This window comes from Protobothrops mucrosquamatus, unplaced genomic scaffold (genome assembly GCF_001527695.2).
Source record: "Protobothrops mucrosquamatus isolate PMUCROS unplaced genomic scaffold, P.Mucros_1.0 scaffold129, whole genome shotgun sequence".
Lineage (NCBI taxonomy): Eukaryota > Metazoa > Chordata > Lepidosauria > Squamata > Viperidae > Protobothrops > Protobothrops mucrosquamatus.
This window is the reverse complement of record NW_015386496.1, coordinates 26,606-53,510: the sequence shown is the minus strand read 5'-3', so window position 1 is coordinate 53,510 and position 26,905 is coordinate 26,606. Positions and strand designations below refer to the sequence as shown.

The following is a 26,905-nucleotide window of genomic DNA, read 5'->3' as shown; positions in this document are numbered from 1 at the left end:
GATGTGTTACAACGTATTGCGACTTTTTGCATTGCCAGCAATGGGGTGGGCGCATCTTCGGTATGGTGAAACTTGCCCACGGACGGGCAGTTTGACACCCCTGCTTTAGTTCATCAATTCATTCATGAAATTTCAGATTGTTCACCAATCAACAAATATATGAAAAAAAATCCTACTTTAATAGTACTACAAATGATGATAACATCCACCTTTGAAAGTTAATTACTGATCATTTTGGAAAAACCTTGCTTTTTTTTATAAGGCATTAATCAACCACACTGATACTGTATAATTTTTTTTTTAAATTTTATTGATTTTTCAATTAAAAACAAAAACATAAATCTTTTATCACAATATCAGCCAAGAAACACTAATCAATACATTCACGGACGTGTCCGGTGTCCCCCCCCTGCACCCCCCTCTTTCACTTACCACACCTTCCTCCTCCCAATCCTACAACCTCTCCTCCTTCCTCCCTCTTTCCTACCTCCCTTCCTCTCTCAACCATCCCGTCTGGTGCAGTTGGGGTACCCACCGGACACCTCCTTAAAAAATAATACATATATATACTGTATAATTGACCTCCTGAAACATTTTTATTCACGCTCCTCTGTTCCTAGGACCCCCCGCCTCTCCTTCAGCTCCGCCTCTTCTCTTTCAATTTCCCGCTCTCCTTTTTGCAGCCAACCAGCGGAAACGACTCCGAACGACCAATCAGGGCTCTCTTTCCTCCCTCCGCCAGGGAAAGCGCCTCCTCTCGCCTCCCATAGGCGCGTGCGCACTCGTCCCTACGCCGCCTCGGAGGTGTGGGCAGGCCGGGGCCGTCGATCGGTTGGCGCGTTTGTTTGGGAGACCTTGGAGGCCCGGCTGGTCACGCGGGGCCAGAACGTTAGAGCCTCCATGAGCAGGTGTTGTCCACCTGTAGCCTCGGTGGTGAGGGGACTTCTCGGCTCCGTTTTTTTCTGCCTGACACGGACCATGAGCCTCCGTGGAAGTCCGGCTGCCTACCTGTCGGGGGCCGCGGGCAGCAGCAGCAGCAGCAGGGCGGGCTCTGACGAAGGAGGGAGCGGAGGGAGCGCCTTCTTCCTGCCCTCGACCTCTTCGCCGCGGCCGAGGCTGCTGCGGCTGTCGGAGGTGCCCGGCGCCGAGCCCTTCAAAGCCAATGACGTGCTGCTGCACCTGCCCCTTTCTGCCCCCGCAACGGGGCAGTCTCAGCATCACGTCGTCTACTTCCCGGGGGACGTGCAGGTAGGATCCGCGAGCGGCTTTTTTTCTTCGGATACGCAAAGCACGCCCGGAAACGCACCGCCTGCGGGCAACGCGGGGAGGGGGGAGGGGGTGACGCCGCGCGTTCGTGGGTTGGGAGACGCCCGGCCGTGGGGCTCGTGTGGGGCTCAGCCGCACGTGCGAACGCAGACCACGGGGGTGGGTGGAAGTAAACCAGGGCTCGGTGAGTGAACGCCGCAGTCCCTGAAAGGTTCCACGGCGTCGCCTGGTTCCGGCCGAAGATGCGGAGTGAGGCAACCCGAGAAATACATTTGGGTGTACAGACGCGGGCTTTCTCCCTAGGACAGTGTTTCTCAACCTTGACCATTTTAAGGCATGTGGACTTCAACTCCCAGAATTCCACAGCCAGCATTGCTGGCTGTGGAATTCTGGGAGTTGAAGTCCACATGCCTTAAAATGGTCGAGGTTGAGAAACACTGCCCTAGGACTTCTGTTCTAGAGTGACTTGTGCTTTGCTGGCAAAATTCAGGTCTTGGAATTAAAACTGAAAGGAAGAGGGATTTATGAATACGTTGGCCGGTGTTAAATCGGGTGGGTGTCATCAGAAGAAACCATGACCTCTTTTGTAGGCCACGATTGGCACTTAAAAATCTGCCATTTCACAGCTTTATGGGTATATCGTTGTAGATGCTCCTGAAATCAAGTCAAAACTCTTTTAAGAAATATGTTGGATCTATATCGGGTTTTTTTCTAATGGAGTCTGTAGATATCTTGCACAAATCTTATATTAACAGAAGTGGAGCTGAAAGCACCAGGGATCTTAACTGACTTTTGAGTTGATCTAGCTTGATTGTATCATTTTCAAGGTTTTCCTGTGGTGGCCATTATTTATTCTTATTCCATAGTAAAAGAAATGAGGCTGTTGTCTCTGTCATTGTGGGATATTTTTTTCCTGTGAATAAATTGATGGCAAGGAGAAAAAACATACCATTATTATAGTTACAGCCCAGCAAAATTATTTAAGCCAACTGAAATTAAAAACATATAATACCTAGTTCAGAAAAGGTTAAAACATAATGGAAGATCTAAGGATCTTTATATCATTGTAGAGAAATTGAGAGTTTCAGCTTTCTAAGATGAAAATTGAAATAGAAGATATTCCCATTTTTAAAGTTGGTGTTGAGGCAAGATGCTGTGTATCTACCCAAATTCCAGGGTATTTTGTAACAAACTGAAGTGTTGGAAGATATCCTAAGTCATTTTAGCTTTAAAGGGGTTGATGGCATTAACATTAATGGGCTGTAACTCAATCCTAGCAAGATGAAGTGGCTGTGAGCATTTGGACCTTCCAGAAACAAGGCTCTTGACCATCTTTAGTTCTAGATGGGATTATACTACCCCAGACAGACCCATTGTGCAATCTGGAAATCCTGCTAGACTCACAGCTCCTGCTTAAAGAGCAAGTGGCAGTCATGGCTAAGAGAGCCTTTGCATACCTTCAGGTGGAAACCAGGTGCACCCATCCTTGGCCAGAAGACCCTGCCTTCACACCTTTGTAATCTCTCATTTAGACTAGTGCAACATGCTGTATGTGGGTCTGTTCCTGAAGGGCATTTGGAAACTTCAACTGGTCTAGAATGCGGGTGGTAAATGGCACAAGATTTATAGTACCTATCACCTCACTTCTGTATGAGCTGCATTGATTACCAGTATGTTTCTGGGTGCAATTCAGAGTACTGGTCGTCACTTTTAAAGACCTACGTGGCTTGGGACCAGATTACCTGAGGGATCATCTTTTTCCAAGAGTCTCTACTCATCCACCTCAATCTAGCAGAATGGACATGCTGCAGATCCCATCACCAAAGAATGTCAGCTGATGATGACTAGATGATAGATAGGCTTTTTCTGCAGTGGCCCCTGCTCTGTGGAACATCCTCCCTTCGGAGATTAGAATGACCTCAACCCTGTTAGCCTTTTGTAAGACCCTAAAAACCCGGCTATGTTCCGAAGCCTGGGATGCGGAAGATGTCAAGGGGTATATTTCCTGGCTTTACTGCTACACTCACCAAGTATCTTGGCTGCTGTGTATATTTTTTATTATTTTTTATCATATGATTGTTTTAAAATACTTCAGTGTTTTAATTGTAATTTTTTTTTTTACTTGTAAACCGCCCAGAGTCATCATGAGATGGGTGGCTCTAGAAATTGAATGAATGCGTACATGCATATTCAGGAAAATCACGTAAGTTACAAAGTAGGCTGGAAAATCTGAAAAGGGACAGCTGTATTCATTTCAAATGCATGCATTCCTCAAATGTTATTAGAATATATATTATTTCTACTCTGTTAATGAGCATGTGACCTGCATTTTTTCCAATAGTTTCCTCTAAAATAGTGCCTCTTTATTTCATTTCAGAACTACCATGAAATTATGGCTTGCCATCCAGAGAACTTCCAGTGGAAACAATGGTGCTTAGAAAATGTTGCAATTATTCTTGGTCATCGTTTTCCAGGCAGTTACATTTGGATTATAAAATGTTCCCGTATGCATTTGCACAAGTTCAGCTGCTATGATAATTTTGTGGCAAGCAATTTGTTTGGAGCACCTGAACATAGTACTGACTTTGGAGCCTTCAGACACCTTCATGCCCTGCTAACTAATGCATTTAGACTTGCTCAAAATTTTTTGGTGTCTCAGAAAAGCATGTACGATTTCAGTGACAATACAAAGGCAGTTTCTTGTGAATTACCTACTTTTGCTACTAGTAATGGTTGCCCAGCAGCAGAGAAACACTGTGAGCTTGTTAGCAAGTCTGTGAGCTTTAATGAGCCTTCTGCTATTCACAGAGCTTCATTCACATTAATAGGATTCAGTAAAGGTTGTGTTGTCTTGAATCAATTACTTCACGAACTGAAAGAAGCAAAAAAGGACAAGGATATAGATGCTTTTATACAAAATATAAAAGCTATGTACTGGCTGGATGGTGGTCATTCTGGAGGAAGTAATACTTGGGTAACGTACCCTCATGTGCTGAAATACTTTTCACAGACTGGAATTTCAGTTAATGCTCATGTTACACCGTACCAGGTATTTGATACAATGAGAACATGGATTGGAAAAGAGCACAAGAGATTTGTACAACTTCTTGAGGAGTTTGGTGCAAATATAAATAGCCAACTTCATTTTGCTGATGAAGCACCTTCTTTGGACAATCACTTCAAAGTACATGAAGTATTTTGATATGTTAATGATGCCAGTGTTATCTGCAAAATAGATCTTAAACTTCCAGTTTAATAATGTGTTTTCTTAACACTTGGGAGAGGAAATATTGTATATGCTTTCTAAGATGAATGTTGATGTTACAAGTCTACTGCTTGTAACTGAAGTCACCAGAAAGTTTCAGCTTTTTGATCTGAGCAAGGCAGTATTATCCATGAGGAAAATCAATTTAACAGGAGGGGGGAAAAACCTAATTCAGCTTAATGTTAAAGGAAGGGTTTGTGTAATTGTCTAGAATTATAATGACCAAAACTTTCAAGCCTAGATATAAAAAAGATCATCTTCAAATTCTTCTAATTTGATGAAATTGAAGGTTTGTTTTTGAATAAAATCCTGTTATTTAGATGGGATAATTATTAGAATGTCAAAGCTACTCTTAACATTATTTAGTACTTTTAGCACAAGCAATGCAGTAAATTGGTTATTTTGACAGTATTTATCTTCATTGCAATAAGTATATGTTAACCTTGGGAATAAGCTGAATAACTACTGTACTGTTGTGCCAGAGGCGCCCCGCAGTTTCTAACCATTGCAAGCATCTACAGATGTTGTATTTTTGTTTTCCTTGGGGGGGGGGCATTGGAAGAGAATTAAGCATTGTGAGACCAAAAAAAGTATACTCTCACACGGTTCAACATTCCATATTAATGGTGAAGCTTAACTAGCTCTCAATACAATTTTGAGCTTTTGTAACTTCAGACTGTTAGAACTTTTATAACAACTGTAATTATTACTTTGCTGAATATGAAGCCATCTAATTACATTATATTAATACTGTTAAGTTATGGGAAAATGGTAGTAGCATATACAGTTGTTATTTATAACACAGGAACACCAAGTAGCATTCTCTATAAAACAGCAATTATGTGAGAGAAGGATTACTACAGTGTAAAACATTTTGATGTTTCTATAGTTAAAAATTAAAGTATCATTAATAAATCTGTGCAATTGATCAACATTTTTATACGTTGTTTGAAAACTTAATTACTAGAAACCGGAACACTATCTGAAAATAGAATTTGGAGAATATACAGTTCCTCTGAATTTTAAAGGATTTGTGACACAATAGGATCCCTTAAAACAGAATTCCTCAACCTTTCCAGCTTTGCAGTCAAGGAAGAGGGAATGGTTCCGCACAGGTGGGGCATGCGTGCACTTACCTGCTGCTTGTGCAAGTAGGGATGTGCGTGCGCACTTGCCCACCACTTCCACGGCCCAATTCCAAATGGCTCAAGGCCCAGTAGTGGGCTGCAGCCCAAGCGTTGGGGATTCCTGCCTTAAACCTTACTTTTGAAAGATAATAAACTAGAAATATTGCTAGAAAAAAAACTTACGTTAAAAGTCGAAGGCTATGTCCAAATTGTTTTTGCTATAACAAACGGTTTGATAATCTGATTTTCATAGAATTTCCTCCTCCAAAACATTTCTCTTATTATTCCATTCTGTGTTTTGCAAGAAGGGCACTTTTTTCAAGAGTAGTTTTTAAAAATGGGATAGAAAGTTAGGGTAGAGGAATCAATACAAATGGAGATCCTTGTTTGCAAGAGAGCAAGCACTGCCTGCTTACTATCCAGTGTATAAGCCACACAGCTTTTGAGCATGAGTAAGCTATGAAATTAATGTTTGGGTATAATGGGTGGAGTTTAATCATATGCTTGTTCCGTGGAAGCCACTTTTCCTCCTCTAGTGGATTCTAAACCCTCTGCAGCAGATTTGACTGTCATGAGAGAGCTGTGAGGATAAGAAAGTTGTTTTATTAGCAGTAGGCCTTTAGCATAGACTTTGATGCCATCTCATACTATGTAAAGATGATGTAGGTTTGTCACATCAGTAAAAATGTGAAATAGCTATTTGTTCTGATCCAATAATTCACTATGGGCACTTGAGGTATTGTTCCCCTCATTTCAGTGTTTCCAAGGGATGTGCGCATGGAAGAGGGAAAGCCAGGATGTTAAGTAGGTCAAATCTCAATGTTTCTGCAGCCAAAATGCAGGGATTTTTGCTTTTCATACATTCCAATGAGATTTTTGTTATTGTTGCACTTTGAAATATATTTTGAAGTCTTTGCTTCTTAGTTCATACTTTTAAAGTAATAAAATGCTGGTAATTTAGTCATCTTCAAATTAATAGTTTACAACTATTAAAATATCCAGCTTTTAATAGACACTATTCACATATTGCTTCACAATAAAAGCTAGAAGGTGCCAGAAGACTAGGTGAGTCTTACAGTATTCTGGAGAAAATTAATTCCATCTACAATTAGGATATACCTATTTACTGAAATGATGTCTAGCAGTCAAGTGAGTTCTGTTTCCCAAATTTGCTCAAGGATTGAGTAAGATTTGGAGCTGAAGTAAGAAGGAAATAGTATATTGCATGCCTTCAGTACAGCTTATTAACTCTGTCACAATATATACTGAAATTTCTGTACTAATAAATATTTTCAATGTGACATACTTTGTTTACTTTGAAGGCTGCTTTTATATTATTTATAAAAGCAGCCTTCAAAGTAAACAAAGCATTGTTTTTTTCTTACAGTAGAAGCTGACATAAATTGAACTTTATTTTCCTGAATGGAGCTAAGACACTTTTGTTTCTATAGAGAATTGGAAGACCATTGGACAAGAAAATTGAAAGTAGTATAGTATTAAAGTTAGCTTTTTAAAAAAAAATCAGTTCAGTAAAATGTTTTGATGTTTACTAAACTGCAGAGTGCATTGTTCAGTTCTAATCTTTGAGTAGATGTAATTTAGAGATTTATTTTTAAACTCTAAATTAGTTTTCTAAGCATGAAAAAATAAATGTGTCTTCCAGTTACACATTTTGCTTCCAATCAGTAGCTTAGATTGCACTGATAACTTTACTGGACACATCACACAAAGGGCAAGATAACGAACAAAAATGAAATAATAATAATGATGATGATGATGATGATGTTGGAAGGAACCTTGGAGGTCATCGAGTCCAACCCCCTGCTCAGGCAGGAAACCCTACACCATTTTACGTCCAAAATACACAATCTGTTTTTTTTTATTGGATAGTTACATATTTATGATACAGGAGTGTCAGATGAAAGAACAACTCTTTGCAAACTAAAGTACTTATTCTACTGAAAAGCAATGTTGCAAAGTAGCGAAAACCATACGTTGCAATTTCTGCAAGAAAAATTTCTTACAAGATTTTTATACCTGCTCAAGGCATAACTAGAGTAAATAAAAAAAAAAACACTGAAGAGATTGTTGTACTACCTTCACAGTTTATTAACTCCAAACTCATTAGAAATGTCTGCAAATCCTTAAAAATTGTGCCTTTTCTGAGCTTGGAAAACACATTTAAGGATGTGCCAACATCATTAGATATGCACATTATCTCTTCAAATCCAGATTGATGCATAGTCTTACTGTTTATCTCCTTAGCATACCCGTATATTATGTTCATAAATAATACGACATTTTAGCAGTATGTGTCTGGCTTAAATGGTACGTAAACCAGTGGCCATCCTATTAATTGGTTCACAAGAAAGAGTTTAACATATATATTTCTCAGAACAACTGTTAAGTATTCAAAAATGTTTTTTATTCATAATTACTGCTGTAAGTTTTTTCTTGGATGCGTAATGCCATTCTCCTACCATAGAAGTCTCTGTATTCCTCAGGAAGTTCTTCCAGGTTTTTTAGTGCTCTATCCAAAATCTGCATTGCTCTTGAGGCTGCAGTGAGATCTTTGTTTCCATACGTATCTGTTTTATCATAGTATTCAGAAGGAAGCTGCTTCCAGAAAACATTGACTCCAACTCCAAATTCCTCAGAAGTCACATTATGGAACCACAAGGCTGGAGAGGGGGCAGGGAGTTGTGAAATATATTTTACACATATTATATATACTGAAAACATTTAATTTCTAGTTATCAATCAGAAATTGTTTTACAGTGACAGCTTTGCAGGAAGACGCTTCAGCCTTGCAAACATATTAACTCTAAATATACCATGTTTCTGTAATTTGAAGATTTGAAAATTGTTCTGAAAATATACTTGGGACTATAGATTCTTTAGGTTAGATTTAGACCAATAAATCTAAGAAGAAATGTGTAGAAGTGAATTGTAGCTGGGCGAATACTAACCAGAAATCCCAGTGAATGAAGTTGAACTATTTTTTGCTGATTCTTCAGCTGCAAATCCAAAACTCTTCTGAAAGTACCTTGAAACCTTGATTTAGGACTACTACTGTTCGCAGTTATGACAGCCTCAAAATCGGTCTTTAAAGACTGTAAGGCATTTCCGGCAATCAAAAAATGTTTTCCCCCCCCGGTCACATGACTGCATTTCAGGCATTTGGCAACCTGTCTGCATTTACAACTGTTTGCCAAGTGCCCTGTGATCACCATTTGCAATCGTCTCTGCTGGCTTTCCCAGAAAGTCAGTGGGGAAGCCAGCAGGAAAGATTGCAAGCAAGGAGAATGCTGGATTTGAGATCCATTCCCCAAGCACACCACGGAATCTCTCCCCCATACAGGAAGGGGAAATCCTCCCACACACTGGAGAAACAATCCTCAAATCTGGCAAAAACACTAGCAAACGCCAGCTTTCTGAGCCTTTCAGAAAGCTGGTGTTTGCTAGTATTTTCCTGTCCAAAGGAAAGAGGCAAATACCAGCAAATATCAGTGTTCTGAGCCTCCCTGAATTATTGCATTTGCTAGCTTTTTTAACAGATTTGAGGTATGTTCCTCCAGTGCACTAAGGGTTTTCCGAAGGCAAATCTCTCCAAAGGGGAAATCCCTTGATACACTGGAGGAACCGACCTCAAATCTGGCAAAATACTAGAGAATGCCATTGTTCTTACGAATATTCTTCCTGGTAAGGTAAGGGCTCAAACTTCCCAGATGTGCTGGGAAGGCCTGGCCCTCTCCCCATTCCACCATGTCCAAGAGGACTCAGCCTTCCCTCTAGCACTCCATTTAATGACGACAACAGAAAAGAGTTGGGATCACAATTGTTGAACGAAGTGATCATATGGCATCATCACTTAATAACTGCTTCATTCAACAACTGAAATTCCAGGCTCAACTGTGGTCGTTAGTGGAGGACTATCTGTAATTAAAAACAATTGGGACGGGCTGAGAAAGCAACGATAATCCATGAAAATCACCACTCCCATTTCACCTAACGAACTAATTTGGATTGAAGTGGGATCCAGAGTACAGCTTCAAAAATCTACATTGTGTTTTTGTCTTTCCTTTTCTTTCTTTCATGTATGCTTACCAGTTTGAGGTCTAAAGAGACTTATACTTCTAAGGATACTTATCTAGTAACTAAACATCATTATTAGCTATACTAGATGCACAAATCTCATTGGGGTTCAAACTGTTCAGATATGGATACCTTGAATTTTGAAAGAATTAAAAATTGACCTGTTAATGGTGGTTATGCCAAGAGCTTTCAAATCAGCAGATAGCTACAATGAAGCGTTATTTTTTATGCACGAGGCACTTAATTCTAGTTCAAAGAGCATTCCGCTGAATTATAGTGATCATCACTCCAACCTAATAGAATCTAAATTTTATAAGGAAAAGGTTACATCTGCTCTCCAAAGGACCACAGACCAATCCAGCTGGTGCATGTAGTACACAAGCCAATGTGCTAAAAATAGCTTCAGATGAAAAAAAAGCCTTGGAAGGATTCCAAATTCTCACATTTGGAAGATTTTAATAAATAAAATGGATGTAATAAACTATTGCAGTCTCTTGGATCTAAATCATGTCATGGGTCTGACATCAATTTAAATGTGCAGCGTAAAAATGAGGAGCAGCATCTCTTCAGACTAACACGTATTAAAAGGCATAAGCTATTGGCCCATGATTTTGGCTATGGGGAAGCCAGATTCACTTAACAACCATGTTACTACCTTAACAACTGCAGTGATTGACTTAACAACTGTGGCAAGAAAGATTATAAAACGGGGCAAAACTCACCTTTCTTAGGAATGGAAATTTTGCCCTCAATTGTGGTCTTAAATTGAGGACTGTATAGATTGCCACAATTAATGAAGTTAATGGATGGCTAAGATGGGGAAATTAACTACTTTGATTAAAGAAAAGATTTTTTTATAGCTTTACTTCAATATGGAACCCACTTTTGGACTTTTTGCTTGAAACTGAAAGAAACATATTAATTTTGGGATTTAACATTATAATTGTTTAAAACAATTCCATTGTCTATTATTGAATTTTAGATCAAAAGGTTAAATTTTTTTTATATTTGTAACTATCTAAGAAAGTTGGAAGTTACAGTTTACTTATTTTCTTCCCCCTTTCCTTATTGTCTTGCACTTTTCCCCTCCTGAAGTATATTGAAAAAGAATTAACTTGCTTGTTATAGATACCATAAGTGAATTTTGCACTGGATGTAGATTAAGACCATGTAATTGTGTGCTGTTCAAAATTTAAAGACCACATTTATTTTCTCTAGTTTTTTTCATCAGTGACTTATTAAAAAATACAATTTTTATACCATTTAAAAATTAGATTTTTTATTAGAGTTTGTATTAAGTATTTCGTTACATAGGTTCTCACAAATAAGAATGGAAGTGTGTTCACTTATTTTTTGAACTGTGGCTTAGCATGATATACGAATACGGAGACATGTTAAGGACAAAAACCATGTCATGGCTTTATCATGATATATGAGTCAGATCACTATAATTCATGGCCGAGATAGAATTGTCTTTTTACTGTGGTTTTAAATACAATTTGCTGCACATAAACATGCAGTCATAAAAAACAGTCTCCTGTGACTGACTGACTGACTAAATTCTAAGCTGAATCAGACCAAAGAGGAGACAGCCTTCTACAGTTTAAAAAAAACAACAGCTGAATTTGTTGTTGGTTTTCTTACCAGGAATGAATAAGACATCTCCAGCATCCAGCTGACATTCATAACGTCTAGCTTTGATAAAGAGAGGATATTTCTTCATGTTTGGTTTATCCACATCTAGTACCTCAGACTTTGTGCCTGATGGAAGATTTCAATGAACAATCAATGACAATGCTTCTATTAAACTGTATTACTCTTAATGCTACCAGCATAATATTTAGGCCCCTCATTTGGGAGTAAAACATACAGGAGAGGAAGACTATGTATATGTGTATGTGCCTCAGGTTGAGTACTGGGCTGCCAAAATGATTTTCCATTTCTCTAGCTCTTTTAAGCTGTCAGATCCTACTAAATCAATTTTAACTACAGTATGGTGCAATTTAAGTCTTAAGTCTTTATTAGACCAAGTGGGACATCCTTTCCCTGCAATCTCAGAAAAACTACTGTTTAACTGATCAATTAATCACATATTTCATTCCAGAGTAGCTCTCCTTTATTCAGTGAATGCTAACTATGGAAATATATGTGGTTTAAGCCAGGGGTCCCCAACCCCCGGTTCATGAACCAGTACCGGGCCATGGCATGCTAGCAACCGGTCCGCACAAACAAGCAAAGCCCCATCCGCGAGATGCAGGCAGCACACAAAACCACGCACTCTGGTCCGCGGAAAAACCTCTCTCCATGGAACTGGTCCCTGGTGCCCAAAAGGTTGGGGACCTCTAGTTAAGCACACAGCAAGTCTGCTCTTCAGTCTCCTCTAGAATGCAGATGGTGCTGCACAAAGCAACTGAAAACTGATCTTTAATGATTTGCATCTCATTAGCAACTGCCTATTCTAGTTAGCTATTTTAGTGGGTGAAAGGGGCTGTGTTGGTTTTATTTGCTTTTTTTCTTTTTCTTTTATGTTTATTTAAAGTTTATAGGCAACACCAAAGGATGGCTTTATTTAAAAAGAATACAAATATCCCTTTGAGTTACAACTGTAATGGAGCCTGCCCATTACAGTCAGAAGTCAGGACAGCCACTAAGTGAAGCACCTCATTTTATAACCCTCCATCTCTGCTCTCCCCAGTGCAAATGTGTGGGTCGTTAAATGGAGGACGGGGTACCTCAGGGTGGGAGAGACGCTGGTAGTATTAAAAGTTCCAAGAATTTAATGACTGTTTACAAAGTTATCATGTCTGTATCCTGGTCAAAAATCAAGGTTATTCTGGAGAACAAACAAAAGGATACCCAAGATTATGAAAAACTGTAAAGTTTACAAATGGGAAAAATGACAGATTCGGGGGGAAAAGCTCAATAAAGGATTCTTTAAAATCACAACAAATAAAAGCCACAAAATACTCAACATAATTTTGAATCATCTACTGTGATTAATAATTATGTTAAAGATTAAAAAAATATATTGTACACAATGCAAGGTAAAGTGTATAAAACAGGGGTAGGCAACCTTGGCTCTTTTATGACTTGTGGACTTCCAATACCCAGAATTCCTGAACCAGCCATGCTGACTCAGGGATTCTGGGAGTTGGAAGTCCACAAGTCATAAAAGAGCCAAGGTTGCCTACCCCTGGTATAGAACAACCGCCAGGCTGTGGCCCAGGCCTTGAGTCATTTGGAACTGGGCTATGAAAGTTCAGAATGCGCGCAAGTAGCAGGTGAGCTACTTGCTACCCCGCCAGTCCACAAAGCTGGAAAGGTTGAAGAACTCTGATATAGAAGATAACTACCTTAAACAGTTATAAAAAAGAACTATGCCAAATATATGAAGGGTAGTCTACTGACAGCTACTAAAAATGATCCAGGTTTCAAAAGCAATACAAAGTTGAGCTTGTCTGTCACTTTGGATCAAAGAACACGAGACACTTATTCCAAGGGACCCTACAGATATCTGGGCAACCAAAGTGGAAACTGGAACATTACAAATAATGGAAATGTGATCTGATGAAGCCAGGAATGTTCTTCACTCTTTATGTAGTGTCTGCTTTTAAGCTAAGTAACCCACACAAACACACCTGATAAATATAAATATGGTGCATCACGGGGGCTGAACAGTACAACTTGTTTCTTTCCCGTCACCTGAATTAAGAAGTTATCCATTATCTACAAATATAAAAACAGTAAATATTACTGAGCATGTGATCAGATGAGACTTTCAATACTGCTGCAGCTATATTAAATTAGAGGTATATTAGCAGTAATACCATAGTCATTTACAGTGACTCTGAAAAGTATGTCAGATCATGAACCTTTAGTCTCTTGCCCTTTCCTTATGTGGATAAATAGGAGATCCTCTGTTAATAAAAGGCATGTACAAAACACTTAGCATTAAGACAAATTTTCACATAAGGGTAAAATAATCATCTCTCATTGTCTGTCTTTATATCTTTACCTCTGTGTACAAACACACACAGATTATATAGAAACACTAACAATGATTGTAGTATTACCAGCAAAATATTGCATTCTTCCTGTCCTCCCTGCCTCACTGGAGACGTTCAAACAAAAATGTTAACGTCCTGCTCATTAGTTTAATCCACAATATACTCCAAGTACAGATCGTGCTGTTGTTTAAATAGATTGAAAGATACTGGTACTCAGTCAAAATCTTTTGGGCATATGTCCAAAGATACAGAAAGCCTTTTTCTAGCTGTTAACTATACAGCACAGGTAGAGAATAATAAGATACGTATATTATTGAAGAGGATATATTACCAAAAGAAATCTGTCCTGGAGAACTAATAGATTACCATGCTCCTTTCAGCTGGCTTTGTAACCAGTCAGAGAAGCAGGATCCATAGTAGAGAAATGAGGGGGGAAATATTTACATATTTGCAAGGAAAAAAAACAGAATTCAAGCAAATTAATATATTCCATGTGCAGCACTGAGTCAACAACTGTAATTGGGATCAGACTTTCCATCACTGTGATGTGATTGTAGAGTGTAATGTCAGGGACTGCATGATTTAGGGATGGCAATCCTGGCAATGCCCACTGCCATTGTTAAGTGAGGACCTCAGGTCATTAAGCAAATCCTAGGCAGCTCACAAGCAGGCCACCAGGGTGGTAAGGTAGGCTGCATGACACATGTGCCATGAGGCCAGGGGTAGCAACAGCCAGACAAAGAGAAGGGGGCGAGTAATCTACAAGGCACAATAGGAATGCAGCTGGGGGTGGCTGCTATCAGGTGGAGAGGATGCAAGAGACTCACTGGAGTGACCTGTGGCCTCCCCTGCTGGCTTCCCCGTTGAGCTTGTTTGTGGGAAGCCGGCGGGCAAGGTTGCAAATGGTAATCATGAGACCACCTGATGCTGCAACTCTCACTTAAGTGTGAGCCAGTTGCCAAACACCTGACTGCAATCACAGAATTACAGGGGTGCTGGGGCAGCTAGAACTTCAGTGCCATTGTAACTTCAAATGGTTGCTGAACAATGGTCAATAAACGAAGACTACCTGTATCCCATTTGGAGAAGCACAATATGCCTGACTAGACTTAGTACATTGAGGGATACTCATAAAACAGCTGATGAGGCTATACAGTATCTTTTTAAAAAAGCAGTTAGCTAGGTCAGAACATGTTCATAATCCAATCCAAAACATACTTCCAACAAGCTTAGTCATGCTAAGAAACTAGAAAGTTGTCCTAAATGTGTGTAGTTTCATAGATAGCACTAGTACAGTTTCAAGAGCAGATATGGTGTCATTTTATCTATCAATCCAAATGTCTAATTAAATCAGATATAAGAGAAATTCTGTCACAATTCTTTCATTTGTTGAAGGTAGCTACATGGAATGTACATGGCTTGGGGGGGGAGAATATAAATGAGCAAGAAGTCAAAAATTCATTAATAAAGAGAAAATAGATTTTGTATTTTTACAAGAAACATATCAAAAGAAAGAAGGGGTGAATGAACTTAGGTTATATTGGACCGATGTATATCAAAAGCAAGAGGGATAGCAATCATGGTAGCTAAAAGATTTGAATTTAAGATAAAAGCCATAAAAAGGAATGATATGGGAAGATTTCTTATAATTCAAGGCTTGATTTATGGACAAGAGGTCACTTTAGCAAATTTGTATGCACCTAATACATTGATTGAAGGAACTGGTGTATATAAGAAAACTAAAATAAATTTATTTGCAGATGATAGATTACTAACATTTCAAAATCCCATAGCTACTATAGAGAGGATATATTCACATTTGAATGAATTTGGGAAATATAGTGGATTGCAAATAAACTGGGAAAAATCAGAAATGATGTTATATAACCATAGTAAAGAAGAAATGGACGTATTGAAAGAAAAATATAAATTAAAAATAGTAGATAGTATCAAATATTTAGGTATTGACATCCCAAAAATATTCAAGAATTAAAGAAGATAAATTATGAGAAGTTAAAGAAAGCTAAAAAAAATAAAATGGATAAATATGGAAAAGTAAAATTATCATGATTCAGAAGAATTGCAGCAATAAAAATGAAAGTTTTACCAAAAATTAATTTTTTGTTTTGGATGATCCCAATTAAGTTTTCGGATCAAGAATTAAAGGAAATACAGAGATTGCTGGAGGTGTATTGTAATGGAGATAAGAGCAAGAATAAGTAAAGCATTATGGTATGAACCATTAAAAAAGGGTGGGCTGGGTCTTCCAAATGTTAGAAATTATTGGGTAGCTAATCAATTAAGGGTGGTCCCAGATATTATAGCAGTAAATAGAGATTTATTATGGAGCGATATAGAGTTGAAGGAGTTAAGGGAAATAGGCAATCCTATAGAAACATATTGGTTTAAAAAGGATATTTAAAAAATTGTTAAGATAATTCAAAATCCCTTTTTAAAAAATTTGATAGAATTATGTAATAAATGGAGATATTGGTTAATGCCAGGAATTTCTCCTTTAACACCGGTGGTAGAAATGGAGAAATTCCCTAAGATTGAATTGAAAGAATGGATTAGTAAATTAAAAAAAAAATCAGATATATAAATGGGAAGACTGGAAGAACAAGATAAAGAATATAATACAATTAAATAATGTTTTATCAGATACTAAATTAAATTGGTTGAATTTAATACAATTAGACAAATGGATAAAAATGGAAGAAAAATTCAAGGTGAAAGATAGACAGTTAACAAAATTTGAAATTATTATAAAAGCAAGTGAGGAAAATGAAGAATATATAGGTAAAGGAAGAATTGGGAAAATACACAGAATATTAACTGAACTTGAAGATCAGGCAAAAGGTTTAAAATTAATCTGGGAAACAGATTTAGGAGAAATAAATGATAAAGATTGGAAAAATATATGGAATAGAAGAGTATATAAGAATATGTCAGTTAGAGTTAAGGAAAATGGATATAAAGTGATATGGAGGTGGTACCTAACACCACGTAAATTAAATCAAATAGATGTTAAATATACAAATATTTGCTGGAGGTGCGAGAGAGAGATTGGAACATATAAACATATGTGGTGGGATTGTGATAGCGCACAAAAGATATGGGACATGGTGTTTAGGGAAATTAGAGAACTTTTGAAGGTAAATTTAGATATATCACCAAGGATTGCATTACTGTTACTGATGGAAAAACAAGACATAAATGAAGCAAAAAAGGAATTGATTGTAAATTTCATAATGACAGCTAGATTAGTGATGGTTAAATATTGGAGACGGAATTGGGTTATTTAAAGAAATGAGTGGTATAATGAAATATGGAATATGGCAATAAATGATAAATTAACAACAGAAATTAAATTTTAAAAAGGGATGATTAAAGTAAATAATTATAATGAAATATGGGATGATTTTATAAAAACAGTCTTGGTGGAAAGCAAAGGGAATAAACCTGCTCAAGAATATATGCTGTTTTGGAGAGGATAAGGGCAATATTGAAATATATTGTATATTGTTGTTATATGAGAATAAATATAGGTAATAAAAATGGTCTCCAGGGGGGGGTGCACTGTAGTATTTGTATTTTTATACTATTTTTTATTTAGATTTATATGTATTGTTTGTATTACTTGTATTTGAATAAAAATAAAAATTAAAAAAAAGAAAGTCCTGACTTAGTTTAACACCTATAGCATTCCTTTTAAATATTTTTCAAGGAAGCAACACAAACCCCTCTTTGCATAAAGGTCAAAATGAGTTTAGCATACTTTTCATTAATAAGGGTTTAGGAATGTATTATTTACATCATAGTGTGTCCAAAGTTGTAGACCTTCTGAACTTATTCGGAAGACAGTAGAGAAAAACTGTTCCTTATCAAAGTATTCTGGAATGTGAATGTCATCTGCCAATAAAGGAAACTGCTTTCTCAGATCTGCAATATCCTGAAACAAAAATATTGATCTTGACTAGAGTTACATATTATGCTAAGTTATAAAGCATTTAGAAATCATAATAGCAAGGTTCACGTATCATACAAAGCCAAAAGCAAACCATTCTATGGCTTAGTGCAATGTAGGAATCCAATTACATCTGAAACCCCTGGAAGAGGAAAATGATTGTTAGGATGTTACAGAAAAACAAAAGGACCTTAGTCTGTAACCATAAGCCTGCTAAAGTTTCCTCTCTCATGAACTGCAAAATCTCTTCTATTCAAGAGATGTTGATTAGCTTGGGCTACTAATAAGGCATTTAGAACAAGTCCATTTCCAGGCCATCCATCAAATTTCTCCATATTTGGACTGAGCAAGTTCAAATAATACACAATAAGCACAGATATTTTGGCTTCATTTGAAACACTTCAAATCCTACATTCATTTCCAGATTCTGAAGAAATTGGGGCATACATTTCACAAAGGAATAGAAAAGATATGAATATGTTAGGAGGTTTTAATATTGAATTGCTGAAGTTAACATGGGTAAACAAGATAACATTTGGCTCAGATCTTCAGTAAACAGGACAATGAAATGCTGTTTTTTCAAATCTTTTTCCAAATAATGAGTCAGGGAGTTGCAGGGTAGGATACAATTCTTTTTGTAAAAACATCTATTTCCTTGTCTGTCCCAGGAAATAACAATGATAACACTAATCAATCCTTTTCTCTATCAGCTTTATGATTCTCCATTCTCTCTGTTTTAAATAAACACAGTAAATAAAGCACAAACTAAGGACAACATTTATGTAAAGGCTATCCAAAATAGCTCTGAGGAGATCTAACATTTTTAGGATGAGTTTTTTTCTTATACAATGTACTCACCTTTCGGGGATCATCTCCTAGTGATCGTAAATAATACTTTTCATCCTTAAAAATACAAACACATGGAAAATAAATTGCAATGAATAAGCACATTAATATTTAATTGACTTAACTTATCAAGTGCCATGTAATTTGATAACTAAAAAAGAACCTACACTAAAAAAAAAATCAGCCAAACTAAACTATTAGTAAGCAAATAATACATTACCTCAGAAAGAAAATAATCCGAATGCTTGATTTCAGCTGCTCTCTTTACAAATACATCAAAAGGCAGTGTTCTGAAATTCAAAATAAAGTTATCAAAATGTTTTTTTTAAACAGAGGGGACTGACTTTTAATAATAACTATCTCAAAACATCTTCTTTGAACAAAGAAAAAAGGTACAATTAAGAACAGCTGTTTAACATTGATACCTAATATCCTTACTAGAATTTAAATGCCATGGGCATCAATGGACTTCCAGAAACAAGACTTAGGATCAGCTTGAAACTTTCTGCAGGTCAATTACTGGTAAATTTATGTTGGTTGCCATATAAATGGATTCAATTCTTCTAATCAATTAAGGGTTTTTTATCGATTGAAGCATGTCCTCTAGCAGAATTAGGAATAGAATCTTCAACAATTCCCTGTTCTGTCTACTACTCTGCCTCTCAAAATGCTTTCTAGAAGATTGGTGGTGATGCTAAGGGCGGGGGGGGGGGGGGNGGGGGGGGGGGGGGATCATGAACTAGGGAAAATAATTTACCCTTCCACAGCTTAATAGCTGGAAATTTCTAGAACAGAACAATTCCCACGGTATGAAGAGACAGCTGGGTCCCTGCTTCCACATGACAGAAAACTATCAGAATAATCTCAGTAAAATACATTTCATGTTGAAACTAATGACTTTGCTTCCAATTATTTTCTCATACAGACATTGGCTCCCACCAAACTATTTGATCCAAAATCACCTTATGATTTCCGTTCACAGTTGTGGTAGTATACAGAATTGCTTTCATTTTTTAATGAGGATAAGTCTGACTGTAAGCTAGAGTACACTGTGACCTGATTGTAGTTGCAATGGGTAACTAACTGAGGCACAAAGAAGGCAGCTATAGAAAACAGTGTAGGAATTTCATAAACAAATAATAATTGGATTAACTGAATTTTAAGATTACATCACCCCATTTGGTTCATTAGTTAAGGCACTAGAATTATTTACTGTGATGGAAAAACAAGTTTGTATAAGAGTCAGGTGGGAGAATGTGAAAATGTGGTCTTAGAAAAAAGATTCAACAATTCACATATATACACAAAGCCTGCCAACCATAGCCATCATGAAAACGTGTAGCTGGATTGACAGCATAAAGTCAATACGGAAATCTCTACTATCTAGGTCTGGAAAAGCTAAGTGAGCCATAAGATTTATTAATGCAAATAGTTCTATAGCTGCTGGGTTTTCTTCAGCACATCTCTAATTTGTTTTGAGCTACAGCAACATCTGAGTTGCTATCACTTCCCACTTACAGAAACAGAATAAAGCTTGGAACAGAATACCTATACACAAAGTTCTTACTAAGGAAGTTCATCTGTGGCACAGCAGAAACATGAACCTTTACTTCTTTTTTTCCTGATGATTGACAAAGGTAATCTACTGTCCATTTGGTCACACAAGGGCCCAGATCTATTCCTTTCAGTACTGCAGGCTTTCTCTGAGAATGAAAAAAAGTTATTGAATAACTTGCCACCATTTTGCTATTAGAAACAAACAAACAAAAGGGTATGACTTATCTATTACTCCCAACTATCCAAACCTAAGAAACGCATATCTTTTCTTTGAAAATTGTGTAACCAATACAATGAACATCTGTATTTCTAACTTTTATTATTTTTCTAACAGAGCATAATAGTGAAATACATCATATTAATCTTTATTCTAATGGCAGGATAAGCAGTACTGTAATGAACACTCTATAACACTGGATTAATCTACATTTTATAAAGCTTTGCAGTCTAATTCTTCGCACAACTACTTTGAAGCAAGTCCCACAAATTGTAACTGATTTCTAAATAATATATCTAGACACAGTTCACTGAACCTTATAGGTTCAAGTCAATACTTTAGATTTTGTTTATCAATAAATCTATAAGAGACAGGAAACAAAATACTTAAAAGAACATAGCAGCAAATCTAAATATTAAAGGCAAAATTCAAACTGACTATTTAAAATGCATGTATATTACTTCAATATATTAAAAGACAAAGTTGATGGAATGAAATATATCCTAAGTCCAAAATTAAATGGCAACTTCCATAATAGATCTAATTGCAAACAATGCTAACTACCCCCAGGGATCCGGGTGATCCCGGATCTCCCCTCCTTCCGCCGCGCCCTGAAGACATGGCTCTTCCAAGTTCGCCCTAACCGGATCCCCTTAAAAATCACCTTAAAAATCACCCCAAGATTCTCTTTAAAATTAATATATCCGGTATCATTTATAAAGAAAAATTAATCCAAAATTTAACCCATAAATAACAACATAGACAAAATATTCCGACAGTCGGCGGGACTCAGGCATTCCTCTTCCCGCCCTATTTTTAACTTATTTATTTTAAATAAATAAATAAATAAATAAATAAATAACTGCCTAACCTTCAAATTCAACACATTATCTTCTAAGCATTAGTTAAGGGACTAAATACAACAAGCATTACTGGGGCCAATGTGCCTAAGGATTCCTGCCCCTCTGTCCCATTGATTTTTAAAAGGATTAAAAAAAAGCAATAGAACTCTCTTAAGGATATGTAAACTGATTCAAATCTGAAACACCCTACTTTGAGTGTCAAAAGCTGTTTTGAATGCAAAATGGACTTTTCAAGTCTTTGAAAAATTGTTAAGTTTGAAAGTGTTTCACATTCAAAACACATTCATGATGTTTGACCCGCCTTATATCATACTTGAACCAGAATACTTTGAATTCAAAACTGGTCACTTCAACATGGTTGAAATCTGTAATATTCTGCACATCTCTAGAAGGCATGAGATTGAAAAATAAAGCAACATCAAACATAATTAGAATTTCTAACAATCGTTCTGAGTGCCACACACATTAGTTTTTTTAAAAAATAAAAGAGTGATTGGCTGTAATTGAATGTTGGAGTGTGCTTGTTATCAGGAAAAAAAACTCAGAAAAATAAGATAAGGAGCATTCTAGGAGGCCAAACTGCTGGGGAATATTCATTTGTGGTAAATTGGCACGTTGTATCTAAACACATCTACTATGGCAGATACTTTCTGAAAGTGCATTTAACAAGCTACCAAAACTAACCTGCAATCAACATTCCAAACCTGACAATTAACAAAGAAAAGGTTAATTATGTCCATCTCCTATTTTATCTGGAGAAAGAAAATATGTCTTGCCTTATGTGCACCTGGTACTGGTTTAGGATGTAAATACTAACCACATCGAGCACAGCAAGTACTGAATTAAACGCAGGATTAATTAGAATGTTATTCTTTTGCTGAAGTCCAAGAAACAAAGGACTCATCTGAGTGCTGTATATAGAATTGTTTTTATTAATAATTTTTTGTCCCTTTTAATTTTTACTTATACCAATTATTCCTGCCTATTTTTCCCATAACAACCACCCTGTGAAGTGGACTGCCCTAAGAGAGACCGGCCTAGAACAGCCCCGTTTTTTAGGCCAGCACCTTACTACACCACACTGGTTCTCTGTACCATGCCTTTCTTTGCCACGTTGTTGTTGTTGTTGTTGTTATTATTAAAAAAGGGGGGAGGAGCGTTTGAACCTCCGGGTTTCACCCACCAGGGGATAGATGTCCTGCAAAAAACGCTCCCGAGTCACTCCGGTGTATTGCGGGACTCGCTGCCTCTCCATGTCCCCGCTGAAATCTAAGCAACCGCCGCTCGGTCACTTCCTCCTTTGGGTCCGGCGGCGATTTCCCTCCGCTGGAAACGAGGCCTGGCAAAACCAATAGACGCCAATCATGCCCTGAAGGCGCCCAGCACCGCCGGGGGTGGAGGAGAGACCGCGAGGAGAGTTTCGCTCCTGCTCTAACTCAAGGGCGGAGCGAGGCGGGGCCCCCCCCCCCGCCCTCCTGCAGGCCCGAGACCCTCCTCGAGAGGCGGCGCAAAGCCCGCTCCTTCGCCTCAAGGGAAACCTGTCCGCAGCCTTCCGATCCCCCCGCGTCTCTTCCGTCGCCGCGGCATGATGGGAGTGCCGAGGCGGGGAGTTATGGGGCTGACCCGGGGAGTCCTCTGCAGGCGCTGCTGCTGGCAGCTGCGGGAGCTCCCCGCCCTCCCGAGAAGCTCCTCCGCTTCAACCGCCCGACGCGGAGGGGTCGGACAACTCTTGGCTCCCTCTGGCCGCTGCCCGTTTCTGCTGCTGCCCTCCGCGCGCTTTTATAGCAGCGGCCCCGGTGACTCCAGGTCGGAGGAGCGGGCGGTGTTCCTGGGGTTCCCCAACCCCTTGAGGTGGCTCCGCACTCGCCTCTACTTCTTCCTCATCCGCACCTACTTTGACCGCGACTTCAGCATCCAGGAGTTCATGCAAGGGGCGAAGCACGTGAGTCGTTTGTTGAGCATTTCGGGTTGTTATATATAAAAAAGAAGGGCAGGTTTTTTTTTCTCTCCTTTCTATTAGTTTTTTTAAGACCTCTCCGAGGAAGCTTTGGGGTTGGTTTAGCAGTGGCTGCTTAATGAGATGGTGTTTTATGGCTGTACAATAGCGGGGCGCTCTTGTCCTCTTGCTCTGCCTATGGGTCTTCTTTCTACTCCATCAATTTTTTAGTTTAATAAAATCACAAGGTCCTGCCCTTCTGTATTTCGCATTAATTGAACCTAAACTATTTACTTTTTAAATATGCACAAAGACAGCACTGCATTGCATTCTAGTCAATATAATCTTGCATCTTTATCGGATTCTGCATTTCAGATTGAGAATACTGTATCAGTTGAAAGGCTAAAAAGAATGTTTTCATTATAAGTACATTAATGCAGTTGACCTGCAAAGTCTTAATTAAAGTAGCATTTTTCTCTTTTTTCTAGGCCTTTACTGTTGTTTCAAGGTTAATTTCTCAGTGTAAATACGATGTATTGGAAGAACTTGTATCGAAAGAGGTAAAATATTTAATATCTCTCATATGTGAAAAACAAGATTCTCCTCGCTATTCCTTGAACTGAATATTTCTTTTTTACAGAGGATAGCATTAGCCAGTTCTTCACAACATAGTGCTCCTGGATTTGTTAGATGTCAGTTCCTACATTTGGCCATGTTGGTTAGAAATTTTAAGCACTGAAGTTAGTTGTATTTGGAGACCGTGAGAATGGAGAACATTGCCTTAAGTTAATTAAAAGTGGAAGAAACAGTTTGGATTTATACTTGTATTCTGTTCCTAAAGTGGAGTAAGCAGATTGCATCTAAACTGATAACTTTTCATTCCCAAAAACTCTGACAATTCACATTTGACTTTCTAAAAAAGGCAACAATTAGGTTTTGTCTTCCCGTTAGTGCTTCAGTGTAATTTAACCACAGTAACTGTTTATTCTCTTTATTTTAACTTGGGTTTTCTCATAATTTAGTTATTTCAGCTGTGCTGTCATTTCTAGAAGTTTAGTTTAATTAAAGAATTTATTATTACAACATTCATGCCGCTTTATTTCCAGAAACAGAACTCCCTCCAGTTTTAATATAATAACTTTTAGTAAGGAAAAGATGGTCTGAATATCCAAGGCTTTCCAAAAGGGTGTGGGCATGACTTTCTCTCAGTGGTGGAATGCTTAGCACAGAGGTCCTCAACCTTTTGAGCACCAGGGATGAGTTCTGTGGAGAAAGGTTTTTCCATGGACTGGAGAGTGCATGATTTTGTGTGATGCCTGCATCCCACAGATGGGGGTTTGCTTGTTTGTGCAAACCAATTGCTGGCATGCCGCGGCCCGGTACCGGTCCATGGACCGGGGTTGGGGACCCCTGGCTTAGCAGATCTTACTGGCGTCGGGTTTCCACATCAGCTTTGAACGGCTTTCAGAAAGAAGACTAAGTCTAATAAAACTCTTAAATGTTTTATAACAGTGCCTTTAAGGATACACAAGTAATCCTTGACTTACAAATACAGTTGTGCCCAGAATTTCTGTTGCTAACCAAGACAGTTTTTAAGTGAGTTGTGTCCCATTTTACAATCTCTTTTTGCCACACTTGTTAAATGAATTGTTAAGTTAGTAACATATTAAGTGAAACTGGCTTCCCCATTGATTTTGCTTGTCAGAAGGTAGCAAAAGGTGATTGCATGACCCTGGGATAGTGCAACTGCTATAAAAAGATGCCAGTTACCAAGTGCCCAAATTCTGATCGCATGAACATAGGGATGCTGCAACGTAAGTGTAGAAACCAGTCATAAATAACTTTTTTCAGTGCCATTATAACTTAGAATGGTCACTAAACAAATACTTGTAAGTGGAGGACTACCTGTATAAAAGACTATTCCCCTCATTAAGTAATGTCTACAACAGCCACTCATTGCTCCGTTCCCCAATTACTTGTTTCTATATTAAATGGGAGTCTGAGAATTCACACAAAGGAGATCAACCATAAGCAGAATATGTAATAATTAAACTGATGTTTAAAAAATACTTGACTTTTGAAGTGGCAGGGAGAAATGGCAGCATAGTTTTCAATAACTATCTTATATAACTATTATATGGCTGATTAAGTGAGTTGGTGTAAGGAAATTAATAAGCACTAATGTTAACAATTCCATTTCCAATCCAGATGATTCAGGTGTTAAAAGAGAAGATTTCTTCATTGTCTGAAAACCACAGAAAAGCTCTGGCTGCGGAGATGGATGAAATTATGTTCACAGCAGCAGGAGATGTGGGCATTTACTATGATGACAGTGGTATGTCTCCATTCTATTTCACATTCCTTATAAAACACAGAAGCATTCCTCAGTCTTTTAAAATAGTGCTTAAATTTTCTTTTCTATTTAATTATAGTGTTCATGTTGAGCACCTGTCTGCTACTTTTACTTGTTTCTGGTTTTATATATATTTTATTGTGCTAGCAATCTTTTGCGCCAAAGTAAACTCAAGTAGTTATTATTATTTTTTAAATGGTACTGAAAATGTGATCTAGGAATCCCTGGAGGTTCCTGAGACCCTTTCAGAGAGCCCGTGAAGTGAAATATTTTTTTAAAAAAATTCAGTTTTAATTTCTACTACAGTAACTAATGGTAGACATAACCAACACAAACCAAAATTCTCTGGGGTCCTCAATCATTTTTAAAAATGTAAAGGGATCCTGAGATATTTGAGAACCAGCTTAACTATGAGTAGGTAGGACTTTCGGTACTGCGCGGTAGAGACCGGTTGCGGGCTTGCAGATTTTCTGCACCCCCGTGGCTAATTTCGCCCTGCCTGGGTACCCTAAATGGGTCTAAATCACCCCAGAGAGACAACAAAGAAAGAAGGGTGCTCCAGCGATTCTGGAAGGGCGGCGGTCGTTCCGTTCAACTTGGGGAAAACCTTCTAACCCAACAGGAGAAAGGCTGGCATCAACCAGCCCAAGCTACTTGCAACCAAAGTCCAAAAGCACTAACCAGCACAACTGAACAGCGTGCTTCAAACTGGGTGAGGAATTCGATCTTCTCTTTTCTATTCTACATTTAATTTCCTGGAAAAGATCCCCAAGAAGCAAAGGGAAGGAGGGGGATTTCCGCCCCACCTTTATACTAATGGAAGCAGCGAATTAATCTTTTTATGGAGGATCAAAATATATGGAAGTGAAATAAATATAAAACCTGAAATGTAAAACTTAAATCTGGATAAATCTAAAATTGTTTGAATGGTTCAGACTCTCATTCTAAAGATAATTGTTCATTTTGGAAATTGAAAAACAAATAGTTGCTGACACCTAGTGGTGGATGGAGACTATGATTGTTTTACAAATGTAACCCAGACAACACACTGTTCACCAATTAAGTGATTTATGTTTTAAAAAAATCAATAAAATATATTACAAAAAAAACTATGAGTATGTAATGGCTGAAGAATCTCATACAAAAAAACCCACAGAATTCTGCCTGTTTTTTTGCATTGGGTTAGCTTATAATATTATTAGTCTGCATTCTGCTTGTCATGTATGTTGTTATATATTCAGGAAACTGTGGACAAGTAAATTTTGGATTTGACTGATACATGAACCAAGTATGTGGTAATTCATGCTTTGTCTCTGAAAGAGGCTTTGGAGCCACTGCTATCCTCACTAATAGTTTTTCCACAATAGTTTGTATGTTTGTGTGTGTGTGTGTGTGTGTGTGTGTGT

The 26,905-nt window shown here is 37.9% G+C and overlaps 3 protein-coding genes across 3 annotated transcripts in view; 2 read left to right on the top strand and 1 right to left on the bottom strand.

Annotated features, from left to right (window-relative positions):
- The first annotated feature begins 900 nt into the window (after positions 1-900).
- On the top strand, positions 901-5,465 carry CUNH2orf69 (chromosome unknown C2orf69 homolog). The gene is made up of 2 exons (XM_015813049.1): positions 901-1,248; positions 3,644-5,465. The coding sequence occupies exons 1-2, from the start codon at positions 901-903 to the stop codon at positions 4,466-4,468; spliced, it is 1,173 nt and encodes a 390-aa protein (XP_015668535.1). The 3' UTR covers positions 4,469-5,465.
- A 2,066-nt stretch (positions 5,466-7,531) lies between these two features.
- Positions 7,532-22,544, bottom strand: TYW5 (tRNA-yW synthesizing protein 5). The gene is made up of 8 exons (XM_015813028.1): positions 22,394-22,544; positions 20,122-20,276; positions 18,794-18,863; positions 18,586-18,630; positions 17,575-17,712; positions 13,392-13,479; positions 11,398-11,514; positions 7,532-8,339 (listed from the first exon to the last, which is right to left on the bottom strand). The coding sequence occupies exons 1-8, from the start codon at positions 22,463-22,465 to the stop codon at positions 8,083-8,085; spliced, it is 942 nt and encodes a 313-aa protein (XP_015668514.1). The 5' UTR covers positions 22,466-22,544; the 3' UTR covers positions 7,532-8,082.
- A 260-nt stretch (positions 22,545-22,804) lies between these two features.
- MAIP1 (matrix AAA peptidase interacting protein 1) overlaps positions 22,805-26,905 on the top strand; it is a gene marked incomplete in the record, with an annotated part of 8,014 nt that continues 3,913 nt past the window's right edge. Inside the window, 3 exon segments of the mRNA XM_015813029.1 lie at positions 22,805-23,152; positions 23,635-23,706; positions 25,355-25,482. Of these exon segments, the coding sequence (XP_015668515.1) occupies positions 22,823-23,152; positions 23,635-23,706; positions 25,355-25,482 (530 nt within the window).

Coding starts and splice junctions, on each gene's coding strand:
- CUNH2orf69 (XM_015813049.1), top strand. CDS start 901: ATGAGCAGGTGTTGTCCACCTGTAGCCTCGGTGGTGAGGGGACTTCTC. Junction 1,249..3,643: donor ACTTCCCGGGGGACGTGCAG/GTAGGATCCGCG, acceptor ATTTCATTTCAG/AACTACCATGAAATTATGGC.
- TYW5 (XM_015813028.1), bottom strand. CDS start 22,465: ATGGAGAGGCAGCGAGTCCCGCAATACACCGGAGTGACTCGGGAGCGT. Junction 20,277..22,393: donor TGCAGGACATCTATCCCCTG/GTGGGTGAAACC, acceptor TTTCATTCTCAG/AGAAAGCCTGCAGTACTGAA. Junction 18,864..20,121: donor AGTAAGAACTTTGTGTATAG/GTATTCTGTTCC, acceptor TTTGAATTTCAG/AACACTGCCTTTTGATGTAT.